The sequence below is a fragment of the Tamandua tetradactyla genome, chromosome 5 (assembly GCF_023851605.1).
Source record: "Tamandua tetradactyla isolate mTamTet1 chromosome 5, mTamTet1.pri, whole genome shotgun sequence".
Classification (NCBI taxonomy): domain Eukaryota; kingdom Metazoa; phylum Chordata; class Mammalia; order Pilosa; family Myrmecophagidae; genus Tamandua; species Tamandua tetradactyla.
The window spans coordinates 9103477-9130488 of NC_135331.1; the positions used below are offsets into that span (position 1 = coordinate 9103477).

Genomic DNA, 27012 nt, shown 5'->3' on the forward strand with positions numbered 1-27012 from the left:
AAGCTGCCAGAGACTGCCAAAACTGTCTACCTCGTGGTCTGGCGGCCCTGGCACCAGCAGCAGGGCCTTTTCATCCTGTTGTGGTTTTTTATCAGAGAGATTCTCACAAACATCAAAAAAAAAAGGGCAGAGAGCAGCAGTGTCCACCTTGTGTCGGAGTGTCTTCAGGATTGCAGCCACCCTGCAGGGGCTTCCAAACACAGATCCACGGGTATGGGGCTTGCTGGGCCCTTCCTGGCCGTGTTCACTCTGCCACATACCATACAACTGATAGAACCCCAGTTATAACGTTTTTGTTTGTTTGTTTTTTTAATCCAAATGGGGAAATTCAAGTGGCTCTAACATTCTGCCTTGGGGGTATTTCAAGAGTGCAAGCAGGGAAATGCCAGCCCAAGGCCAAACCCAGGTTCTTGGAGGCCAAGCCTGGTGCTCAGACCCTGTTCCCTTGCTAGAGGCTGGGGAGGAACACAGATCCCACTAGTCTGGCATCACGTGCACAGCTCTTCAGAGCAGTACTGTCCTGTGCTCGGGGCCCCAGCCTGAACCACGTGTCTGAACCGTGAAGCCGTGTGTTCTCTTCACTATGATGGCGGCAATGTGAAGAACAGAGAAGCGGTTTGTGGAAGCTGACCCACTGCTGTCCTGGAGGGATGTGCAGACCCTGTGGTACTGGTACCAGAAAGAAGGAAGCTTTTCCTGAGAAATCGGGGTTTTTTTTGTTTAGAGGATTTATGTCTGATAGCTTCAGTTTTTCGAGTGGCTGCTAGGAAGCTTATCAAATCTGTCGTCTACCCCCACTGAGGATGTTTAACTTAACAGTACAAATTTCATGGGCTCCTCCTTATGAACTCAGCCTCCTTACTCTCTGGGGGCCCTTTTGCTCTTAAGAAGGTCCAGGCAGTGACTGAGGTGAGACTGAACAGTTGGGGCGGCGGGTAGAGAGGTGCCACAACCAGACTCCAGGACTTCTGATTTCTAGCCCAGTACACCTGAGTTAATGGTCTCGTAGTAGAGGACTTAATATCAAATCGAGTTTCATTTCCTTCAGCTCAATTAAGTGTAGTCAACTAATGCCAGTTTTCACTTATATGTATTTGGTGGAAAGAATTGTTCACTTTAATAAAGTCTGCTTTCAAAAGCTCTTTTTCCCTTACAAATGAGAACTAGACGCTGGATCCTTTTCTGTACCTTTCATGCTTATACAAGTTACAAGTTATGTAACTACCATAAATTACCATAAAGTTACAGAACTTGGAATTCTGTGCAAGTTCAAAGCACTTGCACAGAATTAACACCAATCCCTCTTAAACTCTTCCAAAAAGTTAGAGAAGAGGACACTTCCTAGCTCATTGTATGAAGCCCGTATCATCCTAATACCAAAACTACATAAAGGTATCACAAGAAAATTACAGACCAATGTTCCTTATATAGATGGAAAAATCCTCAAAGAAAAATACAAAGCAATTCCAACAGCACATTAAAAGGATTATATATACTGCGACTAATTGAGATTTATCCCAGGAATGTAAGGGTGGTGTGATGCAAGAAAAATCTATGCAATAGACCGCATCAGTTGAATGAAGGGGAAGAAAAACCCAGAGTCATCATAACTGATGCAAAAAAGGTGAAAGATGGGAAAGCTTTCCACCTAAGGTCAGGAGCAAGATAAGGATGCCCACTTTCACCACTGCTGTTAAATACTGTACTGGAAGTTAATGGCCAGAGGAATTAGTCAAGAAAAAGAAAAGGCATCCACACTGGAAAGGAAGAAGTAAAACTCTGCAGATGACATGATCCTGCACTACTAGAGCTAAAAAGTGAATTCAGCAAAATGGCAAGATACAGGATCAACATGCAAAAGTTAGTTTTGTTTCTATACACCCACCATAAATAACCCAAAGGTGATATCAAAACAATCCCATTTACAATAGCAACTAAAAGAATAAAATATCTAAGAATACATGTAACTGAGCACATAAGTCACATACATGGAAGACTACAAAACATTGCTAGGAGAAACTAATGAAGACCTAAATAAATGGAAAAACATCCTGTCATGGATTGGAAGCAATGTTAAGATGTCGATACTTCAACAACAAAAAGACAACCCAATTGAAAAATGGATCAAAGACTTGAATAGACATTTCTCTCAAGAAGATATTCAAGTGGCCAGTGAGCCCATGAAATAAGCCCATCATTAACCACCAGGGAAATGCAGATCAAGACCACAATGATACACCATTTCACACCCACCAGAATGGCTATTAAAGAAAAATAACCAAATTAAGTACTGGTAAAGATGCCCTGTTGTACACTGTCATACACAGTTGGTGGTGGTGTAGCTACCGTAGCAGCTGTAGTGGGATCAATCCCATTTCTTGATATATATGTCCCAAACAACTGAAAGTAGGGATTTGAGCAGATTTTTGTACACCAATAGTCTTAGCAGCATCATTCATAGTAGTCAAAAATAGAAACAACCCCAAGTACCCAATAAATGAATAAACAAAATGTATATGCATACAGTAAAACAGCTATGAAAAGGAAGTTCTGATTTCTGCTACAACACAGATACACTCTGAAGACATGCTGAATGGAATAAACCAGACACAAAAGGACAGATGTTACATGATTTCACTTACATGAAATATCTTGAATATACAAATCCTAGAAACAAAGCAGATTAGTGGTTACCAGGGCCACGAGGGGGTAGAATGCTTGGTAGGCACTGAGTTTCTGTTTGGGGTGACAGAAAAGTTTGGGTGGTGAGCATAGAACAACACTCAATGTTCATACCACTGAATTGCATACATGAAAGAAGTGGGAAATTTTATGTTGTATATAGGTTACCACAATTATTTTAAAAAGTCTGTACTACCCAAAATAATTTAGATTCAACACAATCCTGATCAAAAGTCCAATAGCCGTCTTCACAGAAATGGAAAAGCCAACCATAGAATTCATATGGAAAGGCAAGGGGCCCTGAACAGCCAAAACCACTATGAAGAAGAACAAAGTCCTAATTTCAAAGCTTCTTACAAAGCTATGGTAATCATTACAGTGTGTTCATGGCTTAAGGGCAGAGATGGAGACCAATGGAATAGACTAGCAAGTTGAAAAATACAAATCCACACATCTACGGGCAGTTGACTTGGCAAAGATGACAGGTAACTCAATGGAGAACGGTCTCTGACAAGTGGTCCTGGGAAAACTGAATATCCTCATGCAAAAGAATGAAAACGAATCCTGACTTCACACCTTACAGAGGAATTAAAATGGATCAATGATGTAAACATGAGAGCTGAAATTATAAAAATCTTAGAAGAAAACGGGAAAAGCTTCAGGAATTGAATTGTCAGGAATTGAATTTTCAGAGTTTATACCAAAAGCACAAGCAACAAAAGAAAAAATAAACTGGACTTCTTTTAAGTGGAAAACTCTTTATGCATCAGTAACATTATCAAAGTGAAAAGACAAGAGTAAAGAATGGGGGAATATATCTGGAAACTGTATGTCAGATAAAGGTTGAATATTCAGGTATGTAAAGAACTCCTACAATTCAACAGAAAGGCAAAACAAAATCTAATTGAAAAATGGGCCAAGGACTTAGAAAAAGACATTTCTCCAAAGATACACAAATGGCCAATAAGCACATGAGAAGATACTCAACATCATTAGCCATGAGAAATGCAAATCAAAACCACAAAGATATACCACTTCACACTCTCTAGGATGGCAATTATTAGGGAAAAAAATAACATGTAGGCGAGGATAGGGAGAAAGGTGAGCCCTCAAATGCTGGTGAGAATGTAAAATGAAGTCTTTGAGGGAAAACAGTTTTGAGGTTTCTCAAAGTTAAGGTCCCTATGATCTGGCAATCCCACTTCTAGGTATATGTCCAAAAGAACTAAAAGCAGGAACTCGGGTATTTGCATACCAGTGTTCACTGCTAAAAGGTAGAAATGACCCAGACATCCATCAACAGGGAGTGCATAAACACGCTACCCAACCATGTAACAGAGCATTCTCTGTGAAAAGGGATGGAGTTATGACACATGATACACTGACGAAGCTTGAAGACAGCATGTTGAGTGAAATAAGGCAGACACCAGAAAGACACTGTACGATTTCACACAGAATACCTCACGATCTGCTGATTCAGACAGAAAGACTACAGGTGTGGGCATCGGGTGGGAGGTAATTCTTAGCAGGGATGGGGTTTCTGTTGGGGCAAGGAAAATGCCTTTGCAGGAGTGCTGCTGATGGCAGCACAACAGTCAGTGTGATGAACGCTGCTGACTTAAATGGGAAATTTTATGTCATATTTTATGTTACCACAAATAAATTTTAAAAAAAGGACTGCACTTTCATGATCCTACCTGACATTCCTGGTGGGGACAAGAGGAGTCCGTTCATCCCCGATCAGAGTGTGGGGCGTTCCAAGATCACACAGCAGCGACAAACCAGGCCAGAGCTGCACGCCAGGGCTCACCCTCCTCCCCCCTGGCCTACACGTCCTCTCCTACTGTTGTTCTACAACTGCTGGTGAACTGAAAGGGGGCAATTCCTGAGGAAAGCAGGGCCACTGTGAGCCCCCTTGCCTGCCCTCAGAGGTGGATATTCCTGGGAAAAGCAGGTGGTCACCAGGCCAGCTGTGCTTAAGTCTTTAATAAATACAGAGGCCATGGGTGCCACAGTGGTGTGGAGCCCAAAGCAACCAGGAGTCGGGGTCACCACTGACAAGCTCAGACGGTAAGAAGTTTAACTGTAAATTCTCAACTGCAGTAACTCAGCGGTCATCCCTCCTATTTTCAGCAAGGCTGGTTCTTAACTGTGGGAAAGACGGGACTTGGGACCCGGCGGGGTCCTGGGAGGCTGCAGGCCTGGTGGGGCCCAGTTTGGCCATGTGGGATCCAGGCTGTGTGCAGAAGTGGCCCTGGGGAGGCCTTGGGGTGGGTAGAGAAAAGCCATAAGCTGCTGACGCTCATCTTCCCACTTAAAAGGATGGGGTCGCCACTGAAATGTTAAGCACAAAATCTCAGGGCCACGAGTCACATTAATCTTCCACAGAAAAAAAGTTGGAATGCTTCTTGGCAGAACCAGAAGCAACACTAACAACTCTGTCGTTCCAAATGCTCAGTTATCTGCAGGAAGTTCCAGTGATCTCTGGCCAGCGTCCCTCCTGGGTGCTACAAGGGAGTGTGGGTCCCTGGAGACGCACACGCCAGGTGCAGCCCCTCACGGTAAGGCAGTGGTGTGAGCAGCCCAATGTGAGCTCTACTGCCAAAGTCACGCCTCACCCAAGGGAAATCCTAAACACGAGGCAAAAGAGCAAGCTCCTTTGGTTTGTCTCCTGACCTTAGCTGGCATTTGCTGAATATAGGACTAAAGGTTAAAGGGCAGGAGGGGGACCAGTCCAGCCACCGGCCCTTCCTGCCCACCTCATCCCCACCGACCACGCTGGGTGTGCCTATGGCTGCAACCCATTCAACCGCTGGCCAGCTCAGACCAGCAGGCAAAGTGGGGGCCCACCATCCGGAGAGGCAGGGTGCTGCTACTTTGCTGGAGTTTGCAAACAGCAGTCCTAGGGCGTCCCACTGCCTCCCTGAGAGGCCCACTGGCTTCCTGTTGTGCACAGGCACCCCCTGCCTGCTAGGGACAGGCCAGTTCTTGGCCTCCTAGCTGTCCCTTGTGGCTGAGCTGGAGGGGCCCAGGGCCAAGTCCCCACCTTCAGGAGGGATGGAAAAAGCTCTGCCTGGGGGAGGAAGAAAAGACGTGAGTGATGGAAGACAGCCAGCACAGGGCCTCTGGGGCGGCCTGAGCCCGGGAGGCAACAGGAAACAGGAGGCCACTGCCGGCCTTGCTGCTCCCATCCAGGACATGGAAACTCTGGGGCCCATACAGCACCTGTGCCGCCTGCTGCCAAGCCCCTGCCACCCCACTCCCAGGGACGTGGTGCCAGTCCCTTCCCCCTTTCCCCTGCCTCCAGGCACTTGCCAGGCCTCCCTTCCCAGACAACATTTTCTTCTGCTGCCCATCGGCTCCCCAGCTGTGTCATCTGAGGCCCCCACAAGCCCAGGATAAGTGCCTTGCTTTGCCCGAGTTCAGTCACTGAGCCAGCGTTCACACCCCCAAATTCGAGGAAGGAGTGTCCTGAGAAGGCCAAGCCAGAGGCAGCGTCCTGCCAGCAGCCCAGCAGCCACTGTGGACTGGACTAGGTTTTGCTGTTCATCTCTAATAGACCCCGAGTTCAGACAGTGGGAGAGGCCCTCCCCTAAACCGCCCCGTCCATGACTCGTACCCAGTGTGCTGAAGGTAAACTTATCAAGAAGAGAGCTAACTCAACAGGAAGACCGTTCCATATATTTTTCTGGGACCTGGCTGCCTCAGAGACTTCCCACCTCTGAGAATGTGTCCCATCCGGGGGAAGTGCCCGGGAGAAAATCCTATCCGGGGAAAGTGTCCCACCCGGGAGAAGAGTCCCATCTAGGATAGCGTCCCACCCGGGAGAGAGCCCGTGCTGCAGGGCCACAGCTTCAGGCCTTGGGGACGTAGGTCCAGCCTGTGGGCCGGGGCTGTCTGCTGGAGCCAGGTGTCCCCTGAAGGCTCCTGGCCATGTCCGGGTGGTCCAGCCAGGCCCTGCCTTCCCGCCAGCCTCGGCGCTGAAGGCCTCGGCTCTCCGGGGCTCTATGAATCCACTAGTGGAGCAGGGTGGGTGGCGTCCTTCTTGTCGGGCTGCAGAGGATGAAGTGCACGGTCAGCGGGACAGGGGCCAGTACAGCATGCAGTGCCCATGCCTCCCACCCCAGTGCCCCTTGGAAGGGGGACAGAGGCAAGGCTGGGCTGGGCTCCCCACCCAGGGGCCCCCTCCCCTCCCGCATTGATGGTGGCACCTGGAGGTCCTGCCTGGGCGCCAGGCTGGGCTTCTGGGCCAGGGGCGGCTTCTTGGAGGCCCCGCTTCGGGGGCCCGCGGTGGGGCGGCTGGGCTCCTCCTCGCCGGGCACCCCCACTGCCCCTGCCAGTGCGTAGTGCTGTTTCCGCAGCTCCCCCAGCCGCACGCGCTCAGCCTCCAGGGTCTTTTCCAGCTCCAGGACCCGCACCTGCCACCCCAGACACACACAGCATGACCCAGGCCTCTCCACCTCCTTCCCTGTGCACAAGCCCAGCTCAGGGAGCAGTGGGCCAGACCCCCTAGGAAACAAGCTGTCACGGGGCAGGGGCCTGGGGACACCTACCTGGGTTTCCATCTCTTGCTTCTTCAGCTTGATGAGGGACAGCCCTGAGAAGTCCATGGTGTCTGTGCCCAGAGAGGGGGTAAGTGTTGGCCGGTCTCACCCCCGCCAGGCCCAGCAGCCCTGCATTGCCCCCACCAGGGCCTTGGCCACTTACCTCTGTCTTCCACTTGCTCCTGGCCTGACCTGGTGGAAGCCACCACGTTGGCAGCCATCTCATTGACAGTGCGGGAGCAGTCCTGCAGGCGGCTCAGGTGGGGGCTGTGCTGGTCGGCCTTAACCTGGGGAGTGTGGGGAGGGCACTTCAGGGACCTCCCAGCACTCATGTGAGGCCAGAGTGAGGGTGGAGCCTGAGGGGCGGCTCATGGGGACTCAGCCCGGTGGGGACATAGTGGGGATATGGCTGGGTGGGAAATGGCTGGGTGGGGACATGCCCGGCGAGGCCTCACCTTGGAGGCTGCCACCAGCTGAGCCGTGCTGGCTGCGATCTCGTGAGAGCAAACGATGAGCTCCTCGTACTTGCCTGTGTGGAGCACCACCCTGTCCGCCGACTCCCTGGGGGGAGGACGTGTCAGGGCCGGGGTTGGACTGCCAGCGACAGCAGGGATCCCCCACACCCCACGCGCACCCCCACCCCCAGCAGGAAGCAGACCCCTGGCCCTCTGCAGACATACACCAGCTGCGTGGCACCCCAGCCCACGGCCTTGGAGGCGGAGATGAGCCCTTCAGTCCAGCGCGAGTTCTTGGCATAAAATTCTTGCTGCGTGGCCGCCCCCTGGTGGCGACAAGAGGGCAGGGTGGGTGACCAGCTCAAGGACAGGGACCCAACCTCATCTCCAGCTGGGAGCCCTTCTTCACCCCCACACAAGGGCTAGGCCATGAGGCCTCGGGGAGTGGGGCCAAGGGGGGGGGGGGTCAGGCACGCTGTGTGGGGACTGGGCTTGGGTTTCCGCCCAAAGAGGTGGGCAGATTAGTCTGGGAGGAAAGGGCTCTGGGGTCTGTCCTCTCCGGGAATCTATCCCCCACTGCCCTGGCCGCATGGACCGTAAGAGGCAGGGCTGCGGGCAGGGGCCTGGGCTGGGCAGCCCGGGAAGCACCGTGGGGACGTGCCCCTGCCCGGCTCACCCTGCCACTCTCCACGATTTCCCTCTGCAGGCTGGTGGACGCCATCACCAGGAGCCGGATGGCCTGCAAAGACCAAGATGCATGTCAGTCTGGGGTGAGCAGGGGGGTCCCCCAGGCAGAGCCTACCACTCACCTTCATCAGGTCTGTGCAGGAGTTAAGGATCCTGGGAAGGAGAGGGAGGAGATGAGGTGGGGGACAGAGAAAGGCAGCCACCCCCTAGGTGAATCACCTGCATGGAACCAGGGGGGCCCCTGCCCACAGCAGGGCCTCAGCAGGGCAGGCCTGGCAGCGGGGTACATGGCAGGGGACGCTCTGCAGGATGGGGACGAGGAAGGGGACTTTGGTGGGGCAGGGGTATCGGACTGCTTAGCAGGGCAGGGTCTGGCCGGGTCGGGGGCAGCCCCACCCCAGGGAGGCGTGTGTGCTCTGACCATCCCAGCACCTTCCTTCTGGAGTGCCATAGCGGCCAGGAGAAACAAGCAGCTCAGAACCTGGACAGGCTGGGGGGGACCTGCCTCGGGCTGGGGGTTGGGGGAGAGCAAACAGAAATGGGGGCCTTCACCTCTCGTTCACCTCCAGCTTCACCCCGGAGCTCGAGTGGCGGGCCTGGTTCATCATGTCCTGGACCCAACAAGGAGCCGTGAGGGGCCGGGAGGGGACGTGCAGCCCCAGCCCAAAAGCCCCTCCCGTCGCCCTGTGCTGACTTAGGCCTGGAAAATTGCCATCCGTGCCTTCCCTGGGGAGAGTGGGACAGAAAGGGCCCCCCACCGGCCACCCACTCCCAGGCCCCTGGGCCTCACCTCGATCCTCCGGACGGCATCTTCGATGGCTGCAGATGTGGCCGCCATCTCCTTGTCCACCATGGCCCCGAGCTCCTCCTGACGCACGTCCAGGCTCTTGGGTTTCAGCTCCTGGGGTGGGGGTGGAAATCCAGAGAAGTCAGAGAGGGGCAGATTCTTATTACCCCCCCACTGGGTACCTGGGGAAGAGGTGGGGGGGCCACAGGACTCCGGGGGTGGGGCAGCGCTCAGTCCCTGTGGCTCCACATGCAAACACCACTCAGACTCACCTGGGGGAAGGGTTGTTGCAGAGCAGGCCGAGGCCCAAGCCTAGCCTGGGCTTCCCGCAAACACCCCACCCGACGCCGGCCGCCCGCCTCACCTGGGCCAGCAGCAGGACACTCCCCAGGGGGCCGCGCACCAGGCCGGGCTGGACCTGCCGCAGAGCCTGTCGATCCTGCAGCTGCCCCACAAGCTCCAGGCCGCGGGCCCCACATTCCCTGCAGGCGTCCATCAGGCCTGAGCAGTCAGAGGGGGGAGGGCCATCAAGTGGGACCCCCAAAAACCCCAGAAGAGCCCCCTCCAGGCCCCAGTCTGGGTCTGACCCGGGCCCGTCTGCAGGCCCCAGCCCAGCTGCCTGGGGCACTCACGGTCGGCGTGGTCGCGGGGGGCCAGGTGGGAGGTGGCGCCGCCGTTGATGATGGTGTCTGCAGCCAAGTGTGCAAAGCGGGTCAGGGCGGCCACCAGGGCCGAGGCATCTGGAGCAGACAGGGCAGTCAGCGCAGGCAGTGGGCGGGTGGGGAGCCGGCAAGAGGCCATTCTGGGGCCCACCAGCGCTTCGTCTTACTAAATCTTCCAGCACCCCTAAGACTTGGGTCCCAAGACCTCCAATTTACAGCAGACAGGAGAGGCTGGCCCCAGACACCTGGGTGGCCCCGCACAGCCCAGGGGCAGGGCTCACGGTGGGTGCGGCCAGGCTGTAACTGCTGTTTCCAACAAGTGCCTATTACCACCCAGAAATCCCCCAGAAAGGCAGGACGCAGCCCTAGTTGCTGGAATCTGGACACTACCTCCCATCCTTTCTCCGTGCCAAGTGTCCTGTGCCGCCCTTGCTGCCACCTACCTGCCATGGAGGTCAGGTACTGCGCGTGGCCTTTCTCCAGGCCACTCACGGAGTCCAAAGCAGCCTGGGCCCGGCTCACCAGGTAGCCTGCAAACACAGTGAGGGCAGTGGGGTTGGAGGAGCCTGGCCCTGCCCCAGCCCCCTTCGGCCCCTGGCTGGGGTGGGAAAGAGGTGAGAATGGGTGGGTGAGGCAGGGAAGGAGGGGTCGGCTGAGGGCTGGTCCTGGCTCCCACCTGGGGAGCTGGTGCAGCACAGGTGCAGCGGGTCGTCCAGCCTGCCCACGGCATCCCGGAGGATGCCCGCAGCCTCGGCAGCAGCACCCTGCAGCACCACAAACTGCTCGTCCAGAAGCTTCTGCTGCAGCCCCTGCTCCTGGGACTCCTGGCGGGGGAGGGAGAGCAACTCAGACACCCCCAGGCCCAGGCACATCCCCCTACTTCAGACCCAGGACACCCAGGGCAGCAGAGACCCTCTGTAGGAAGGGAGTCATCTTTGGCTGGGTGGGGGGAACTGCTGAGGACAGGTCCCCCTTCCATTCCCCCCAGTGCTGGGCAGCCCCTCTCAAGAGTGGAGTGAACTCAGCAGTGAAAAGACAAACCACCCAATTAAAACACGAACGGTGGATGTGAATAGACATTTCTCCAAATGGCCACGATGCTCAACATCATTAGCCATTAGGGAACTGTAAGTGAAAAGCCACCGAGATACGAACACATACAGATGCCACTTTGCACCTACTACAGTGGCTATAATAAAGAAAGAGTATAACAAAAGGGCAATGAGGATGTAGAGACACTGGAACCCCTACACATTGCTGGAGGGAGTGGAGGATGGTGCAGCCACTGTGAAAACAGCCTGCCAATTCCTTTTTTTTTTTGGCTTGGGCAGGCACCAGGAATCGAATCCGGGTCTCCAGTGTGGCAGGCGAGAACTCTGCCTGCTGAGCCACCAAGGGCCACTGCAGCCTGCCAGTTCCTTTCAAGGCAAGACATTGAGTTACCATTTAACTTGGTAATTCTGCTTCTAGGTATAGACCCAATGGAAATGAGAGTGTATGGCCACACAAAACCATGTACACCAGTGATCATGGCAGCATAATTCACAATAGCCAAAAGGTGGAAACACCCAAATGTCCATTCACTGGTGAACACACAAATAAAATGTGGTCTAGACATATAAGGGAGTATTATTCAGCCATAAAAAAGAAAAAAAGCACTGATATGTTCTGAATACATGGATGAACTGCAAAAACATGATGTTAATTGAGAGAAGCCAGACACAAGAGCTCCCATGTATAATTCCTTCTACATGAAATGTCCAAAACAGGCAAATCCAATCAGATGGGACACAGAGTGATGGCTGCTCGGCGGGGGGGGGGGGGGGGGGGGGGGGGGGGGATGGAAGGACTGGGGTTGACTGCTGACAGGTAACCAGGTTTCGGGGGTTGAGGGAAATGTCCTCAAATTGTTTGAGGTGATGGTTGCACAACCCTGTGAATACTGTAAAAACCACTTAACTGTATGCTTCAGGTGGGTGAACTGCATGGCATATGAACTATATCTCACTAAAAGTAATTAAAGAATGGGATTTATATACAGAAAACTATAAAATGTTGCTCAGAGAAATCAAAGACTTAAATAAATGGAAGGACATCCTTCATTCATGGACCAGAAGACTAAATATTAAGATTTCAATTCTACTCATATTAATTTCCAGATTCCACATAATCCCAAACAAAATTCCACCAGTCGTCTTTAGAGAAATGGTAAAACCAACCATCAAAGACACATGGAAGAGCAAAGAGCCCCCAAAAGCCAAAGCCATCTTGAGAAAGAACACAGCTAGAAGACACACACCCCGGTATCAAAACTTCTTACAAAGCTGTAGTCATCAAAACAGTGCGGTACTGGCAAAAGGATGTACTGATAAACCAATGGGATAGAACTCAGAACTCAAAAATAAACCAGTACAACTACAGCCAATTGTTTTTTGACAAGGGTGGAACATCCATCCATTCAATGGAGAGAGAATAGTCTCTTCAGCAAATGGTGCTGGGAAAACTGGATATTCACAGGAAAAGCATGAAGGTGAGCCCCTACCTCACATAATGAACAAAAATTAACTCAAAATGGATCCAAGACCTAAACATGACTAAAACTATAAAACTCTTAGAAGAAAACATACCTTCAGGACAGTGTAGTAAGCAATGGAATCTTAGACTTTAAACCAAAAACACAAGCAACAACAAATAAATTGGACTTCATTAATATTTAAAATTTCATGCAGGGCCACAGTGGCTCAGCAGGCAGAAAGTTCTCGCCTGCCATGCTGAAGACCCAGGCTCATTTCCCAGGGCCTACCCATGTTAAAAACAAACAAACAAACAACTTTTGTGCAAAGGACAGCATCAGGAAAGCAAAAAGTCCACACCTGAAGGAACTCAAAAAAGAACAAACTAATCACAAAGCAAGCAGAAACAAAGAAATAACAAAGAGTAAAACACAGATAAATGAAATCGAGAATAACAACGCAACAAAAACAATAGAATCAACAAAACCAAAAGCTGGTTCATTGAGTTAATCAATAAAACTGACAAACCCTTAGCTAAAATGACAAAGAAAAAAGATGCAAATAAGTAAAATCAGAAATGAGCAGGGGAACATTACTACTGACCCCACAAAAATAAAAAAGGTTCCTAATAGGATATGGAGAACACTGGTATGCCAACAAATTAGACAACTTAGACGATATGGACAACTTCCTGGAAATACATGAACGGTCTACATTGTGTGGAGAAGAAACAGAAGACCTCAACAAGCCAATCTCACAAGTAAAGAGACTGAATTAGTCAACGTGTTGGTTAGATTCTGATGTAAACCTGGCCAAGTGATGATGTCCAGTGGTCTGGTCAGGCAAGCACTGGCCTGACCATAGCTGCAAGGATATTTTGTGGCTGGCTGATGCACTGGAAGGTGTATTAAACCATCAATCAGTTGACTGCATCTGTGTTTGATTATATCTGTGAGCAATTAAGGCGTGCCCCCCCACCCCCACAATGAGATAATCCAATCAGTCAAAGGCTTTTAAGGGAGAAAAGAGACTTTTTCACTCCTTTTTCAGCCACTGAGTCTCTCCTGTGGAGTTCGTCCAGACCCTTTTCACTGGAACTGCCAGTTTCAAAGCCTGCCCTATAGATTTTGGACTTTTCCATTCCCATGATTGCATGAGACACCTTTATAAATCTCATATTTACAGCTCTTCTTTTGTATGTTGGTTCTGTCTCCCTAGAGAACCCTGACTAATACAGTCATCAAAAACCTCCCAACAAAGTAACCCCTGGACCAGGTGGCTTCACAGGTGAATTCTACCAATCATTCCAGGAAGATTTAATACCAATCCTGCTTAAACTCTTCAAAGAAATACTGAAAAGGAGGGAACACAATCTAACTCATTCTATGAAGTTAAGATCACCCTAATACCAAAGCTAAATAATATGAGATTATGAACCAATCTCAATAATGAATACTGATATAAAAATCCTCAACAAAATACTCGCAAATCAAATCCAACACGCATTAAAAGAATCATATATAATGATAAAATGGATTTTATTCTAGGTAAGGGTGGTTCAACACAAGAAAATCAATTAATGTAATACACTACATTAACACTAGACAAAATCCAGCATCCTTTCCTAATAAATACATTTCAAAAGACAGGAACAGAAGGAAACTTCCTCAACATGATCAAAGTGGGCTCAGTGAGGACTCCGTCAGGGACTAAAGGTCGTGCCCAGGAAAGTCCCTGCCCCTGAGCTCACTTGGGATAAGAGACCCTGACCTCCACCCCACGCCACTCTCCACTCACACCCTGCTGGGCCAGCAGGTTTCCTGCTTACCTGTGGACAGGCGTAGCTTGACATAACCAGTCCCATAGCTCAAGGTCATTCCAAGAAAGAGCCTGGGGGCCACCAGACCCATCAGACCCACAAGCAAAACTGTTGCTGAGGTGCCCACTGCCCAACCTTGAGCCCTGGGTTGGCCCTTTCAGTGTGTACAGGACGAGCAGAACTGGCTGGAATCACACTGTGTCACTATTCTGCTCACCCAGCTGCCTCAGTTGGGAAGAAGTGGACCTGAGGGGAAGAGGAGGCCCAAGATTGCCATTTGCTGGAAAAGAAAAATGGAAACTACAGTTTCGCAAACTGCCTGTCTAGCTTTTTTTAAAAAAATTTTATAAATGAAACCAATAAACATACAATACGAACCTTCTTTTATTTCTTTCATCACACAGATGTAAATTTATCATCATGATCATTTCTTAGAACATTTGCATCAATTCAGACAAAGAAATAAAAAGAAAACAGAAAAAAAATCATACATACCATACCCCTTACCCCTCCCTTTCATTGTCTGTCTAGCTTTTAACAGATCCTCAAGTAGAGTTGCATCCCTTGCATGAGGTCCAGGCCTTGGTTTGGCAGGGAATTACTGATGAATCAAGTGCAAAAGGAGACCTTCAATACAATCTGAAGCAGATACAAAACCTAATATGACTGGGGAAAATCAACTTTCAAAATTACCTATCAAGATACTCAAGTGCAAACTGAGTAGACTGAAATACTAGTGATCAATGAAAGGGAGTGGTAAGGGGTATAGAAAAAAAAATAGAGGGAACAAACGTTAAAATATATTGGGTAAGAGTGGGCAATGGTGGCTCAGTGGCAGAGTTCTCACCTGCCATGTGGGAGACCCAGGTTCAATTCCCGGTGCTTGCCCATGTTTAAAAAATACATATCTATATACAATAGGGTAGATGGAAATACTAGTGGTCAACGAGAGGGAGAGGTAAGGGATATGGTACGTATTTTTCTGTAGTGATGCAAATGTTCTAAGAAATGATCATGGTGATAAATATACAACTGTGATGATACTGTGAGCCAACGACTGTGCACCATGTATGGAATGTTCAGATGTTAAGAATGTTCATCTTTGAATGCTGTTTTGTTAATAAAAATTTAAAAAATCCAATTAAAAATAGATGCAACCTCAAATTGTGGAATTGTAACCCATACCAATGCTTTGAAATCTGTTCTATAACTATTTGTTAAAATGTACTTGAAAATCTATTGCTTTTTGGGTGGGCCACGGTGGCTCAGTGGCAGAGTTCTCACCTGCCATGCTGGAGACCTGGGTTCAATGCCCAGTGCCTGCCAAGGCCAAAAGAAAAAAAAAGAAAAGAAAAGAAAAGAAAAAACTATTGCTTATATATATATATATTATATCTTACAATTAAAAATGTTTTTTTTAAAAAAAGATCATCAAGTGCCTTGAAGCCAACAGAAAATCACAAAGAACATGAAGATGCAGGCATTTACAACAGCCCAGCCAAATAACCAAATTAAAACAGCAGAGGAGGCACAGACTTTGGAACTAATCAAATATGTTCATACAAATCAACTAAATAATTCATTGGGTTGGCTAAAAACTTAAAGGATATAAAAAAAGTCACTAGAAGAACATAAAGAAGAATTTGAAAGAATAAGCAGAAAAACAGCAGATATAACAGAGATGAAAGATACTAGGAAATTTAAAATATACTAGAGACACAACAGCAAACTTGAAGAAGCAGAAGAATAAGCAAACTAGAAGACAAGACAATTGAATTCAAACATACCAAAAAACAAATGACAAAAAGGATGGAAAAATTTGAAAAATTTGAAAAATCTGAATTGGATCTCAAGGAAATGATGGACAACACGAAGTACACAAATATAACAATCGTTGGTGTCCTAGAAGAAGAGAAAAGGGCTAGTTGAGATAAAATGGGTGTAAAACTTCCAAATTCTTATAAAAGACATAAATATGCAAATCAAAGAAGCCCAATGAACCCAAAATAGAATAAATCCAAATACGCCTACTCCAAAACACATATTAATCAGTCTGTCAAATATTAAAGAGAAGGCACAATGGAGGCAAGAAGGCAGTGGTATGATATATTTAAGATCCTGAAAGAGAAAGACTTCCAGTCAAGAATTCTTTATCTAGCTAAGTTGTCCTTCAAAAGCAGGGGAAAGATTAAAATTTTCACAGATAGACAAAGTCCATGAGAATTTGCCAACAACAGACCAATCCTACAAGAAATGCTAAAGGGAGTTCTGTCAGCTGAGGTTAAAAAAAGAAAAAAAAAAGAGACAGGAAACAAACAGCTGGAGGAGAGCACAGAATTGAAAAGTACCAGTAATGGCAACTTAAAGGCTAAAAAAGAGAAAGAGAGAAAAGAACATATATAGATCAGACAAAATCCAAAAGATAAGATGGTGGCTTCAAGAAATGCCTTTACAGTAATACTTTGAATATTAATGGACTAAACTCACCAATTAAAAGATACAGATTGGCAGAATGGATTAAAAAATATGATCCATCTAAAAAAAAAAAAAAAGATCCATCTACATATGCTGCTTATAAGAGACTCACCTTAGACCTAAGATGAAAAATAGACTGAAAGTGAAAGGATGGAAAAAGGAGTTCCATGGAAGTTGAAATCAAAAGAATACAGGAGTAGCTATACTAATATCAGAAAAAAAATAAACTTTAAATGTAAAGACACCATAAGAGAGAAGGAAGGGCACTACATAGTAACAAAAGGGACAATTCACCAAGAAGAAATAATCACAAATGTTTTTGCTCCCAACCAAGGAGCTCCAAAGTACATGAGGCAAACACTGGCAAAACTGAGGGAGGCAACAGAAGTTTCAACAATATTAATGGGAGGGAGGTCCAAGATAGCGGCTTTGTCCTGCAGAGCACTTGTAAATAGCCAGGACCAGTACAGAACAACTGCTGAGGCCACATCAGTGACCAGACACACAGTGGACACCAGTCTGACAAGCTGGACTGGTTGCGAGCCCACCCAGAATCATGAGTCCCCAAAGCTGCAGAGGCTGGCACCCCTCCCCCACAGGCTGGATCCCAAAGGGGAAGGAAAGAGACTTCACCAGCAGCAGGGGCTGAGCCCAACCAAGCTCCAGTTGTGGAGTTAACAAATTCTGATTACTAAAAATAGATCCCCAGCTCAGCTGAACCGCCAAGAAAAACCGAGGTTGCTTGTTTTTGCCCTGGCACAGAAGGGGCAGGATTGATGGGAAAAGAAAACAACAAGATATTATTTTGGTTAAAACCAGCACAAAATACTTGAAAGGGTCTGGACATGAAGGAAAGGAGGGGGCACATAGGACCTGGAACACAGAGCAACATACCAACTTAAGCTCTTGATTTGGAAACCCAAGGTAATGGGGGTCCTGCTCTTTCTTTCTGTCTTTTTTTTTTTTTTCTGAGGCTGTGTTTCTACGGCTTGACTACTCTTTCAATACAACTGCGAGGCTTCTCAGGCTCCAACTGTCCTAGACAAGGGCAGAATTAAACTTTTCCAAGAGCTTGTCTGGAGGCTGTGCCTTCCCCAGGAGAGGGGTGGGGCCCAGCTCAGATGGAATCCCCCCTCAAGGAATTCAGACCCCAGGGTCTGGAAACGTGAAGCAATTGAAGCCAGCCTACAACCTCTCCTTCGTCTCCACCACGCCCCCAGCAGGGAGAGTCTGCCAAAGTTAAAAGTACTGCATAATCTTATGCTGGTGGGACCCATAGGCAGAAAAGCGCCACCTACTGGACAGGATAAGAAAAACAGAGTCCAGACACTTCACAGGAAAGTCTTTCAACCTGCTGGGTCTCACCCTCAGGGAAAACTGACGCAGGTGACTCCTTCTCCCTGATAGGAGGCCAGTTTGGTCCGGGAAAATCTGGCTGGGGTCTATAATACCTACATAGACCCTCCTAAGGGTGGGGGTAAAAAGGCCCCATACAAGCAGGGCAAGAAACAAGAAAACGAGAACCGAAAAATTCTTCTCTGTTAAACAAAACCTAAGCTAGAGGTCCAGAAAAAGCTGAACTGAATGTCAAAGAACAGATAGACAACAAATTCATCCAGCAAGAAAACCCTAGGTAAAAGAAGTGAAAGCAATCTCTAGAATAAACTAATTAAGGAAACTCAATGTCTAGACACTAGCAAAAAATAACAAATCATACTAGGAAAACTGAAGATATGGCCCAGTCAAAGGAACACACCAACAATTTAAATGAGATACAGGAGTTGAAACAATTAATTCAGGATGTTTGAGCGGACATGGAAAATCTCATCAAAAATCAAATCAACTAATTGAGGGAAGATATAAAGAAGGCAAGGGACAAACAAAAAGAAATCTAAAGTCTGAAAAAAAAATCACAGAACTTATGGGAATGAAAAGCACAGTAGAAGAGATTAAAAAAGCAATGGAAACCTACAATGTTAGATTTCAAGAAGATAGGATTAGTGAACTGGAGGACGGGACATCTGAAATCCAACAAACAAAATAAAATACAGGGAAAAGAATGGAAAAATATGAGCAGGAACTCAGGGAATACAATGACAACATGAAGAACACAAATATACGTGTTCCAGGTGTCCCAGAAGGAGAAAAGAAGGGAAAGGAAGGAGAAAAGCTAATGGAGGAAATTATCACTGAAAATTTATGAGACTTAAAATTACAGATCCAAGAAGTGCAGCGTACCCCAAACAAAATAGATCCAAACAGACGTATTCCAAGACACTTACTAATCAGAATGTCAGACGTCAAAGAGAAAGAGAGAATTTTGAAAGTAGCAAGAGAAAAGCAATCCATCACATACAAGGGAAGCCCAATAAGACTGTGTGTAGATTTCTCAGCAGAAACCATGGAGGCGAGAAGACAGTGGGATGATATATTTAAGTTACTAAAACAGAAAAACTGCCAAACAAGAATTCTATATTCAGCAAAATTATCCTTCAAAAATGAGGGGGAATTAAAACATTTTCAGACAAAAAATCACTGAGAGAATTTGTGACTAACAGAACAGCTCTGCAAGAAATACTAAAGGGATCACTAGAGACAGATAGGAGAAGACATGACAGAGAGGTGTGGAGAAGAGTGTAGGAATGAAGACTACCACTAAAGGTAAAAAGAAGAAAAATTAGATATGACATGTAAAATCCTAAAGACAAAATTGGGAGAATAAAGTACTGCCCTTACAGTAATAATACAAAACGTTAATGGATTAAACTCCCCAATCAAACCACAAACACAGGCAGAATGGATTAAAAAACAGGACCCATCTATATGCTGTCTACAGGAGACGCATTTTATGTTATTTTATTTTTTATTTTTATGTATGGGCAGGCACCAGGAATTGAACCCAAGTCTCCGGCATGGAGTGGCCCACCCCAGGAGATGCATTTTAGACCCAAGGATAAACACAGGTTGAAAGTTAAAGGTTGAGAAAAGATATCTCATGCAAACAACAATCAGAAGCAGTAGCTATACTAATATCCAACAAATTAGACTTCAAATGTAAAACAATTAAAAGAGATAAAGAAGTACACTATGTATTAATAAAAGGAACAATTCAACAAGAAGATATGACAATAATATTTATGCGCCGATTCAGAGCGCTCCAAAATACATGAGGCAAACACTGAAAAGAAAAATAGACACATCTACCATAATAGCTGGAGACTTCAATTTCTCATCAATGAACAGACATGTAGACAGAGGATCAATAAAGAAATAGACAATTTAAATATACAATAAATGAACTAGACTTACTAGACATTTATAGAACATTACACCCTACAACAGCAGGATACACCTTTTTCTCAAGTGCTTATGGACCATTCTCAAGGAGACACCATATGCTGGGTCACAAAGCTAGCCTCAATACATTTTAAAAGACTGAAATCACACAGAACCCTTTCTCAGATCATAAAGGAATGAAGTTTGAAATTAATAATAGGCAGAAGTCCAGAAAATTCACAAATATGAAGGCTCAACAACACACTCTTAACCAGTGGGTTAAGGAAGAAATTACAAGAGAAATCAGTAAATATCTTGAGGCAAACAAAAATGAAACACAACATATCGAAATTTATGGGATGCAGCAAAGGCAGTGCTCAGAGGGAAATTTATTGCCCCAAATGCCTATATCAAAAAAGAAGGGCAAAAAAAAAAAAGAAGAGCAAAAATCAAGGAATTAACTGCTCACTTGGAAGAACTAGAGAAAGAATAACAAACTGCCCCCAAAGCAAGCAAAAGGAAAGAAATAATGAAGATTAGAGCAGAAATAAATGAAATTGAGAACGTGAAAACAATCAAGAAAATCAACAAAACCAGAAGTTGGTTCTATGAGAAAATCAATAAGACTGATGGACTCTTAGAAAGGTTGACAAAAAGAAGAGAGAGGAATCAAATAAATAAAATCAGAAGTGGAAGAAGAGACATAACCACTGACCCCACAGAAATAAAGGAGGTAATGAGAGGATACTATGAACAACTTTATGCTAATAAACTAGACAACACTGATAAAATGGACAACTTCCTACAACGGCATGAACAACCAACCAACACTGACTCAAGAAGAAACAGACAACCTCAACAAAACAATCACAAGTAAAGAAATTGAGTTAGTCATTAAGAAGCTCCCAAAAAAGAAAAGTCCAGGAGTATGTGAATTCTACCAAACATTCAAGAAAGAATTAGGGTGAGAACAGGGAGAAATTCAACTTCCCCAAGTTGAATTCTTGATATTCTCACAAGCAGTGTGGACAACCAAAGCTACAGGCAGAGCCCCCAGTCTTGGGATTTGTTCATATGAAACTTAACCCCGCAAAGGATACGTCAAGCCTATTTAAAATTTAGGCCTAAGAGTCACCCCCAAGACAACATCTTTTGTTGCTCAGATGTGGCCCCTCTCTCCAGCCAACACAACGAGCAGTCTCACTACCCTCCCCCTCTCTACGTGGGACATGACTCCCAGGGGTGTGGACCTTCCTGGCAATGTGGGACACAGATCTTGGAATGAGCTGAGACTCAGCATCAAGGGACTGAGAAAATCTTCTCAATCAAAAGGGGGAAGAGTGAAATGAGACAAAGTGTCAATGGCTGAGAGATTCCAAACAGAGTCCAGAGGTTATCCTGGAGGTTATTCTTATGCATTAAGTAGATATCACCTTGTTATTCAAGATGTAGTGGAGAGGCTGGAGGGAACTGCCTGAAAATGTAGAGCTGTGTTCCAATAGTCTTGTTTCTTGAGGATGATTGAATAATGATACAGCTGTAACAATGTGACTGTGTGATTGTGAAAACCTTGTGTCTGATGCTCCTTTTATCTACCTTGTCAACAAAGGAGTAGAACATATGGAATAAAAATAAATAACGGGGAACAAATGCTAAAATAAATTTAGTTTAAATGCTAGTGATCAATGAAAGCAAGGGGTAAGGGGTATGGTAGGTATAATCTTTTTTTTTTTCTTTCCTGTGTTCGTTTTATTTCTTTCTCTATTGTCTTTTTATTTCTTCTTCTGAATTAATGCAAATGTTCTAAGAAATGATGAATATGCAACTAAGTGATGATATTTGAATTACTGATTATGTACGTTGTTTTGTTTCTTTATTTTTTTAATTAATAAATAAATTAAAAAAAAAAAAATTAGTATCAATCCTGCTCAAACTCTTCAAAAAAATTGAAGAGGAGGGAAGGCTACCTAACTCATTCTATGAAGCCAATTATCACCCTCATACCAAAGCCAGACAAAGATCCTACAAGAAAAGAAAAGTACGTAAAAGTAACAAATATAGATTTAAAAATCCTCAACAAAATTCTTGCAACTCGAATCCAGCAGCACATTAAAACAATTATATACCATGACCAAGTAGGATTCATTCCAGGTATGCAAGGATGGTTCAACATAAGAAGATCAATTAATGTAATACACCATACCAATAAATCAAAGCAGAAAAACCAAATGATCTCGACTGATGCATAAAAGGCATTTGATAAAATTCAACATCCTTTCTTGGTGAAAACACTTCAAAAGATAGGAATAGAAGGGAACTTTCTCAACATGATAAAGGGAATATATGAAAAACCCACAGCTAACATCATCCTCAGTGGGGAAAAACTGAAAACTTTCCCCCTAAGATCAAGAACAAGACAAGGATGTCCACTATCACCACTGTTATCCAACATTGTGTTGGAAGTTCTAGCCAGAGCAATTAGACAAGAAAAAGAAATATAAGGCATCAAAATTGGAAAGGAAGAAGTAAAACTCTCACTGTTTGCAGATGATAAGATACTATATGTCAAAAACCTGGAAAAATACACACCAAAACTACTAGAGCTAATAAATGAGTACAGCAAAGTGGCAGGTTATAAGATCAGCACTCAAAAATATGTGGTGTTTCCATACACTAGTAATGAGCAATCTGAGGGGGAAATCAAGAAAAAAATTCCATTTATAATTGCAACCAAAAGAATAAAATATTTAGGAACAACTTTAACTAAGAATTCAAAACACCTATACAAAGAAAACTACAAGAATTGCTAAAAGAAATCACAGAAGTCCTAAATATGTGGAAGATATATATATCTTCCATATACATATTATTATAATTGATATAATTCTACCTAAATTGATTTATAGATCAATGCAATAGCAATTACAATCCAAAAAACTTACTTTTCAGAAATAGAAAAACCAATAACCAGATTTATCTGAAAGGGCAGGATGCCCCGAATAGCTAAAAATATCCTCAGAAAGAAAAATGAAGTCGGAGGTCTTATACTACCTGACTTTAAGGCGTATTACGAAGCTACAGTGGTCAAAACAGCATGGTACTGGCATAAAGATAGACATACTGACCAATGGAATCGAACAGAGTGTTCAGATATAGACCCTCTCATCTATGGACAACTGATCTTTGATAAAGCAGTCAAGCCAGCTCACCTGGGACAGAACAGTCTCTTCAATAAAAGATGCTTGGAGAACTGGATATCCACATGCAAAAGAATGAAAGAGGATAAATATCTCACACCCTATACAAAAATTAACTCAAAATGGATGAAAGACCTAAACATTAGATCTAACACCATAAAACTTTTAGAAGAAAATGTAGGGAAATATCTTATAAATCTTGTAATAGCAGGCAGTTTCCTAGATCTTACACCGAAAGCATGAGCATTGAAGAAAGAAATAGATACACGGGAACTCCTCAAAATTAAACACTTTTGTGCATCAAAGAACTTTGTCAAGAAAGTAAAAAGACAGCCTACACAATGGGAGACAATATTTGGAAACAATACATCAGAAAAGGGTCTAGTATCCAGAATATATAAAGAGATTGTTCAACAACAAAAAGACAAACAACCCAATTACAAAATGAGCAAAAGACATGAACACACACTTCTCAGAAGAGGAAATACAAATGGTTAAAAGGCACATGAAAAGATGCTCAATTTCCCTGGATATTGGGGAATTGAAAATCAAAACCACGAGGTATCATCTCACACCCACCAGAATGGCCATTATCAATAAACCAGAAAACAACAAGTGCTGGAGAGAATGCGGAGAAAGAGGCACACTTATCCCTGTTAGTGGGAATGTAAAATGATACAACTGCTGTGGAAGGCAGTTTGGCGGGTTCTCAGGAAGCTGAGTATCCAACTGCCATATGATACAGCAATACCACTGCTGGGTATCTACTCAGAGGACACGAGGGCAAGGATACAAACGGACATTTGCACACCAATGTTTACAGCAGCATTATTTACAATTGCTAAGAGATAGAAACAGCCAAAATGTCCATCAACATATGAGTGGCTAAACAAGTTGTGGTATATACACATGATGGAAAATTACGCAGCTGTAAAACAGAATAAACTCATGAAGCATGGAACAACGTGGATAGACCTTAAGGACATTATACTGAATGAGATTAGCCAGAAACAAAAGGACAAATACTGCATGATCTCACAGACGTGAACTAACATTAGTGATAGAACTTGGAGAATTTCAGCTGAGAACAGAGACCATCAGGAGATAGAAATAGAGTAGATATGGGGTAACTGGAGCACAATAATGTTAGCACACCAAATGAAGCTGAATGTGAGAACGTTAGAGGGAGGAGGACTGGGGGTGCAAATGAAATCAGAAAGATAGATGATAAAGACTGAGATGGTATAATCTAGGAATGCCTAGAGTGTACAATAATAGTGACTAAATGTACAAATTAAAAAATGTTTTTGCATGAGGAAAAACAAAGGAATGTCAATATTGGAGGGTGTTGAAAATACAGGGTAATTCACATTTTAAAATGTTAACTTGTGCGTGAGACTAAAGCAAAAAAATGCTTATTTAGTACAAAATTTATATTTTGACTAGGGCATTTCCTAATATAACTTATATGGCCAGTTTAATTGAACACCATAAGTACATGGAACCTTGAAGAGGGCAGGAGATTTTGTAGGTTTGTCCAGAAGGATGCCCCAATAAATCCCAGAGTGATTTGAACAGTGAATAAAAAAGTATCTGCAAAGTCCCCATGGGGGGTACTGAAAAAGGGGGAAAATCCAACTTCCCCATTTGGAGAACTACTGATATTCTTCCAAGCAGTGGGGACAACCAAATCAATAGGCTGAGCCCTCAATCTTGGGGTTTGTTCATATGAAACCTATCCCCGCAAAACACAGACTTAGCCTTCTTAAAATTAGGCCTAAGAGTCACCCCCAGAGAACCTCTTTTGCTGCCAAGATGTGGCCTCTCTCTCAGCCAACAGAGCAAGCAAATTCACTGCCCTCCCCCTCTCTATGTGGGACATGACTCCCAACAGTGTAAACCACCTTGAAATGTGGGACAGAAATCCTAGAATGAGCTGGGACTCAGCATCAAGGGATTGAGAAAACCTTCTCAACCAAAAGGGGGAAGAGAGAAATGAGACAAAATAAAGTGTCAGGAACTGAGAGATTTCAAACAGAGTTGAGAGGTTATCCTGGAGGTTATTCGTACACATTATATCGCTATCCCCTTTTTAGATTAAGGTGTATTAGGCTAGAGGGAAGTGCCTGAAACTGTAGAGCTGTGTTCCAGGAGCCATGTTTCTTAAAGATGATTGTATAATGATAAAGTTTTCACAATGTGACTGTGTGGTTGTGAAAACCTTGTCTCTGATGCTCCTTTTATCTATGGTATGGACAGATGACTAAAACATATGGATTAAAAATAAATAATAGGGGGAACAAATGTTAAAATTAAAAAATACATGTATTGGATAGATGGAAATAGTAGTGATCAATGAGAGGAGGGGTAAGGGCATGGTATGTATGAATTTTTTCTTTTTTTTTTATTTCTTTTTCTGGAGTGATGCAAATGTTCTAAAAAATGATCATGGTGATGAATATACAACTATGTTATGATACTGTGAGCCATTGATTGTACACCATGTATGGAATGTTTGTATGTTAAGAATGTACGTGCTTGCACATTGTTGTATCAACAAAACTAATACACCACTCTCTCCTCTATAGATAGAACCAGACAGAGGATCAACAAGGAAATAGTGAACTTAAACAATATGATAAATAAATTAGACCTAACACATATATAGATCATTATATCTCAAAATACCAAGATATACATTCTTCTCTAGTGCTCATGGAATGCTCTCCAGGATAGATCATATGCTGGGGGTACCAAACAGGTTTTTATAAATTTAAAAACACTGAAATTATTCAAGGTACTTTCTCTGATAACAACGGAATGAAGCTGGAAATCAATAACCACCAAAGAAGCAGAACTTTCACAAATACATGGAGATTAAATAACGCACTCTTAAACAAACAGTGGGTCAAAGAAGAAACTACTAGAGAAATAAGTAAATATTTGGAGACAAATAAAAATGAGAGTGCAACATATCAGAACTCATGGGATGTGGCAATGGCAGTACCAAGGGGGATATCTATTGCCCTAAATGCCTATATTAAAAAAGAAGAAAGAGCAAAAATCAAGGACTTAACTCTCACCTGTAGGAACTATATAGAAAGAACAGCAAACTAAACAAATAGAAGAGAAATAACAAAAATTAAAGCAGAAATAAATGAATTGGAGAACACATTAAAAGAATTATTTACCACAACTGCATGGGGTTTATACAGGAATGCAAGGGTAGTTCAACACAAGAAAATCAATCAGTGTAATCCAGCACATTAACAAATCAAAAGTAAAAAATCATATGATCATCTCAACTGATGCTGAGGAAAAAAAGCATTCAACAAAATTCAGCATCCTTTTTGATAAAAATACTTCAAAAGGTAAGAATCAAAGGAAATTTCCTCAAACTGATAAAGGGCATATACGAAAAACTCATACAAACATCGTATACAATGGTGAGAGACTGAACACCTTCCCCCAAAGATTGGAAACAAGATAGGAATGCCCTCTGTCGTCACTATTATTCAACACTACACTTGAAGTTCTAGCTAGAGTAGTCAGACTGGAAAAGAATTAAAAGCATCCAAACAGGAAAGGAAGAAATAAAACTTTCATTATTTTCAGATGATATGACACTATACTTGGAAAATTCTGAGAAATCTACAATAAAACTTCTTGAGCAAATAAACAAATTCAGCAAAGTGGCAGGATAGAAGATTAATGTGCAAAAATGAGTAACCTTTCTATACACAAACAATGGTTTAACTGAAAAATTCCTTTCAAAATAGCAATTAAAATATCAAATACCTAGGAATAAACTTAACCAGAGATGTAAAGAAAAAAAAAACTACAAAACGTTGCTAAAAGAAATCAAAGAAGATCTAAATAGGCGGAAAGACATTTCCTGATCATGGATAAGAAGTT

The 27012-nt window shown here is 44.5% G+C and overlaps 1 protein-coding gene across 2 annotated transcripts in view; it reads right to left on the reverse strand.

Annotated features, from left to right (window-relative positions):
* Positions 1–6341: 6341 nt before the first annotated feature.
* HIP1R (huntingtin interacting protein 1 related) overlaps positions 6342–27012 on the reverse strand; it is a 62472-nt gene continuing 41801 nt past the window's right edge. Inside the window, exons 19-32 of one of the 2 annotated variants that reach the window (XM_077159702.1) lie at positions 10494–10641; positions 10261–10347; positions 9788–9895; positions 9520–9656; positions 9159–9269; positions 8921–8979; positions 8491–8521; positions 8358–8420; positions 7907–8007; positions 7682–7787; positions 7390–7513; positions 7236–7297; positions 6894–7100; positions 6342–6735 (exon numbers count right to left, since the gene is read on the reverse strand). In XM_077159702.1, the coding sequence (XP_077015817.1) occupies positions 6688–6735; positions 6894–7100; positions 7236–7297; positions 7390–7513; positions 7682–7787; positions 7907–8007; positions 8358–8420; positions 8491–8521; positions 8921–8979; positions 9159–9269; positions 9520–9656; positions 9788–9895; positions 10261–10347; positions 10494–10641 (1392 nt within the window). In that variant the 3' untranslated portion in view covers positions 6342–6687. Of the gene's footprint in view, positions 6736–6893; positions 7101–7235; positions 7298–7389; positions 7514–7681; positions 7788–7906; positions 8008–8357; positions 8421–8490; positions 8522–8920; positions 8980–9158; positions 9270–9427; positions 9657–9787; positions 9896–10260; positions 10348–10493; positions 10642–27012 lie in introns of those variants that run through there. The other variant, XR_013175531.1, reaches the window with a different exon arrangement.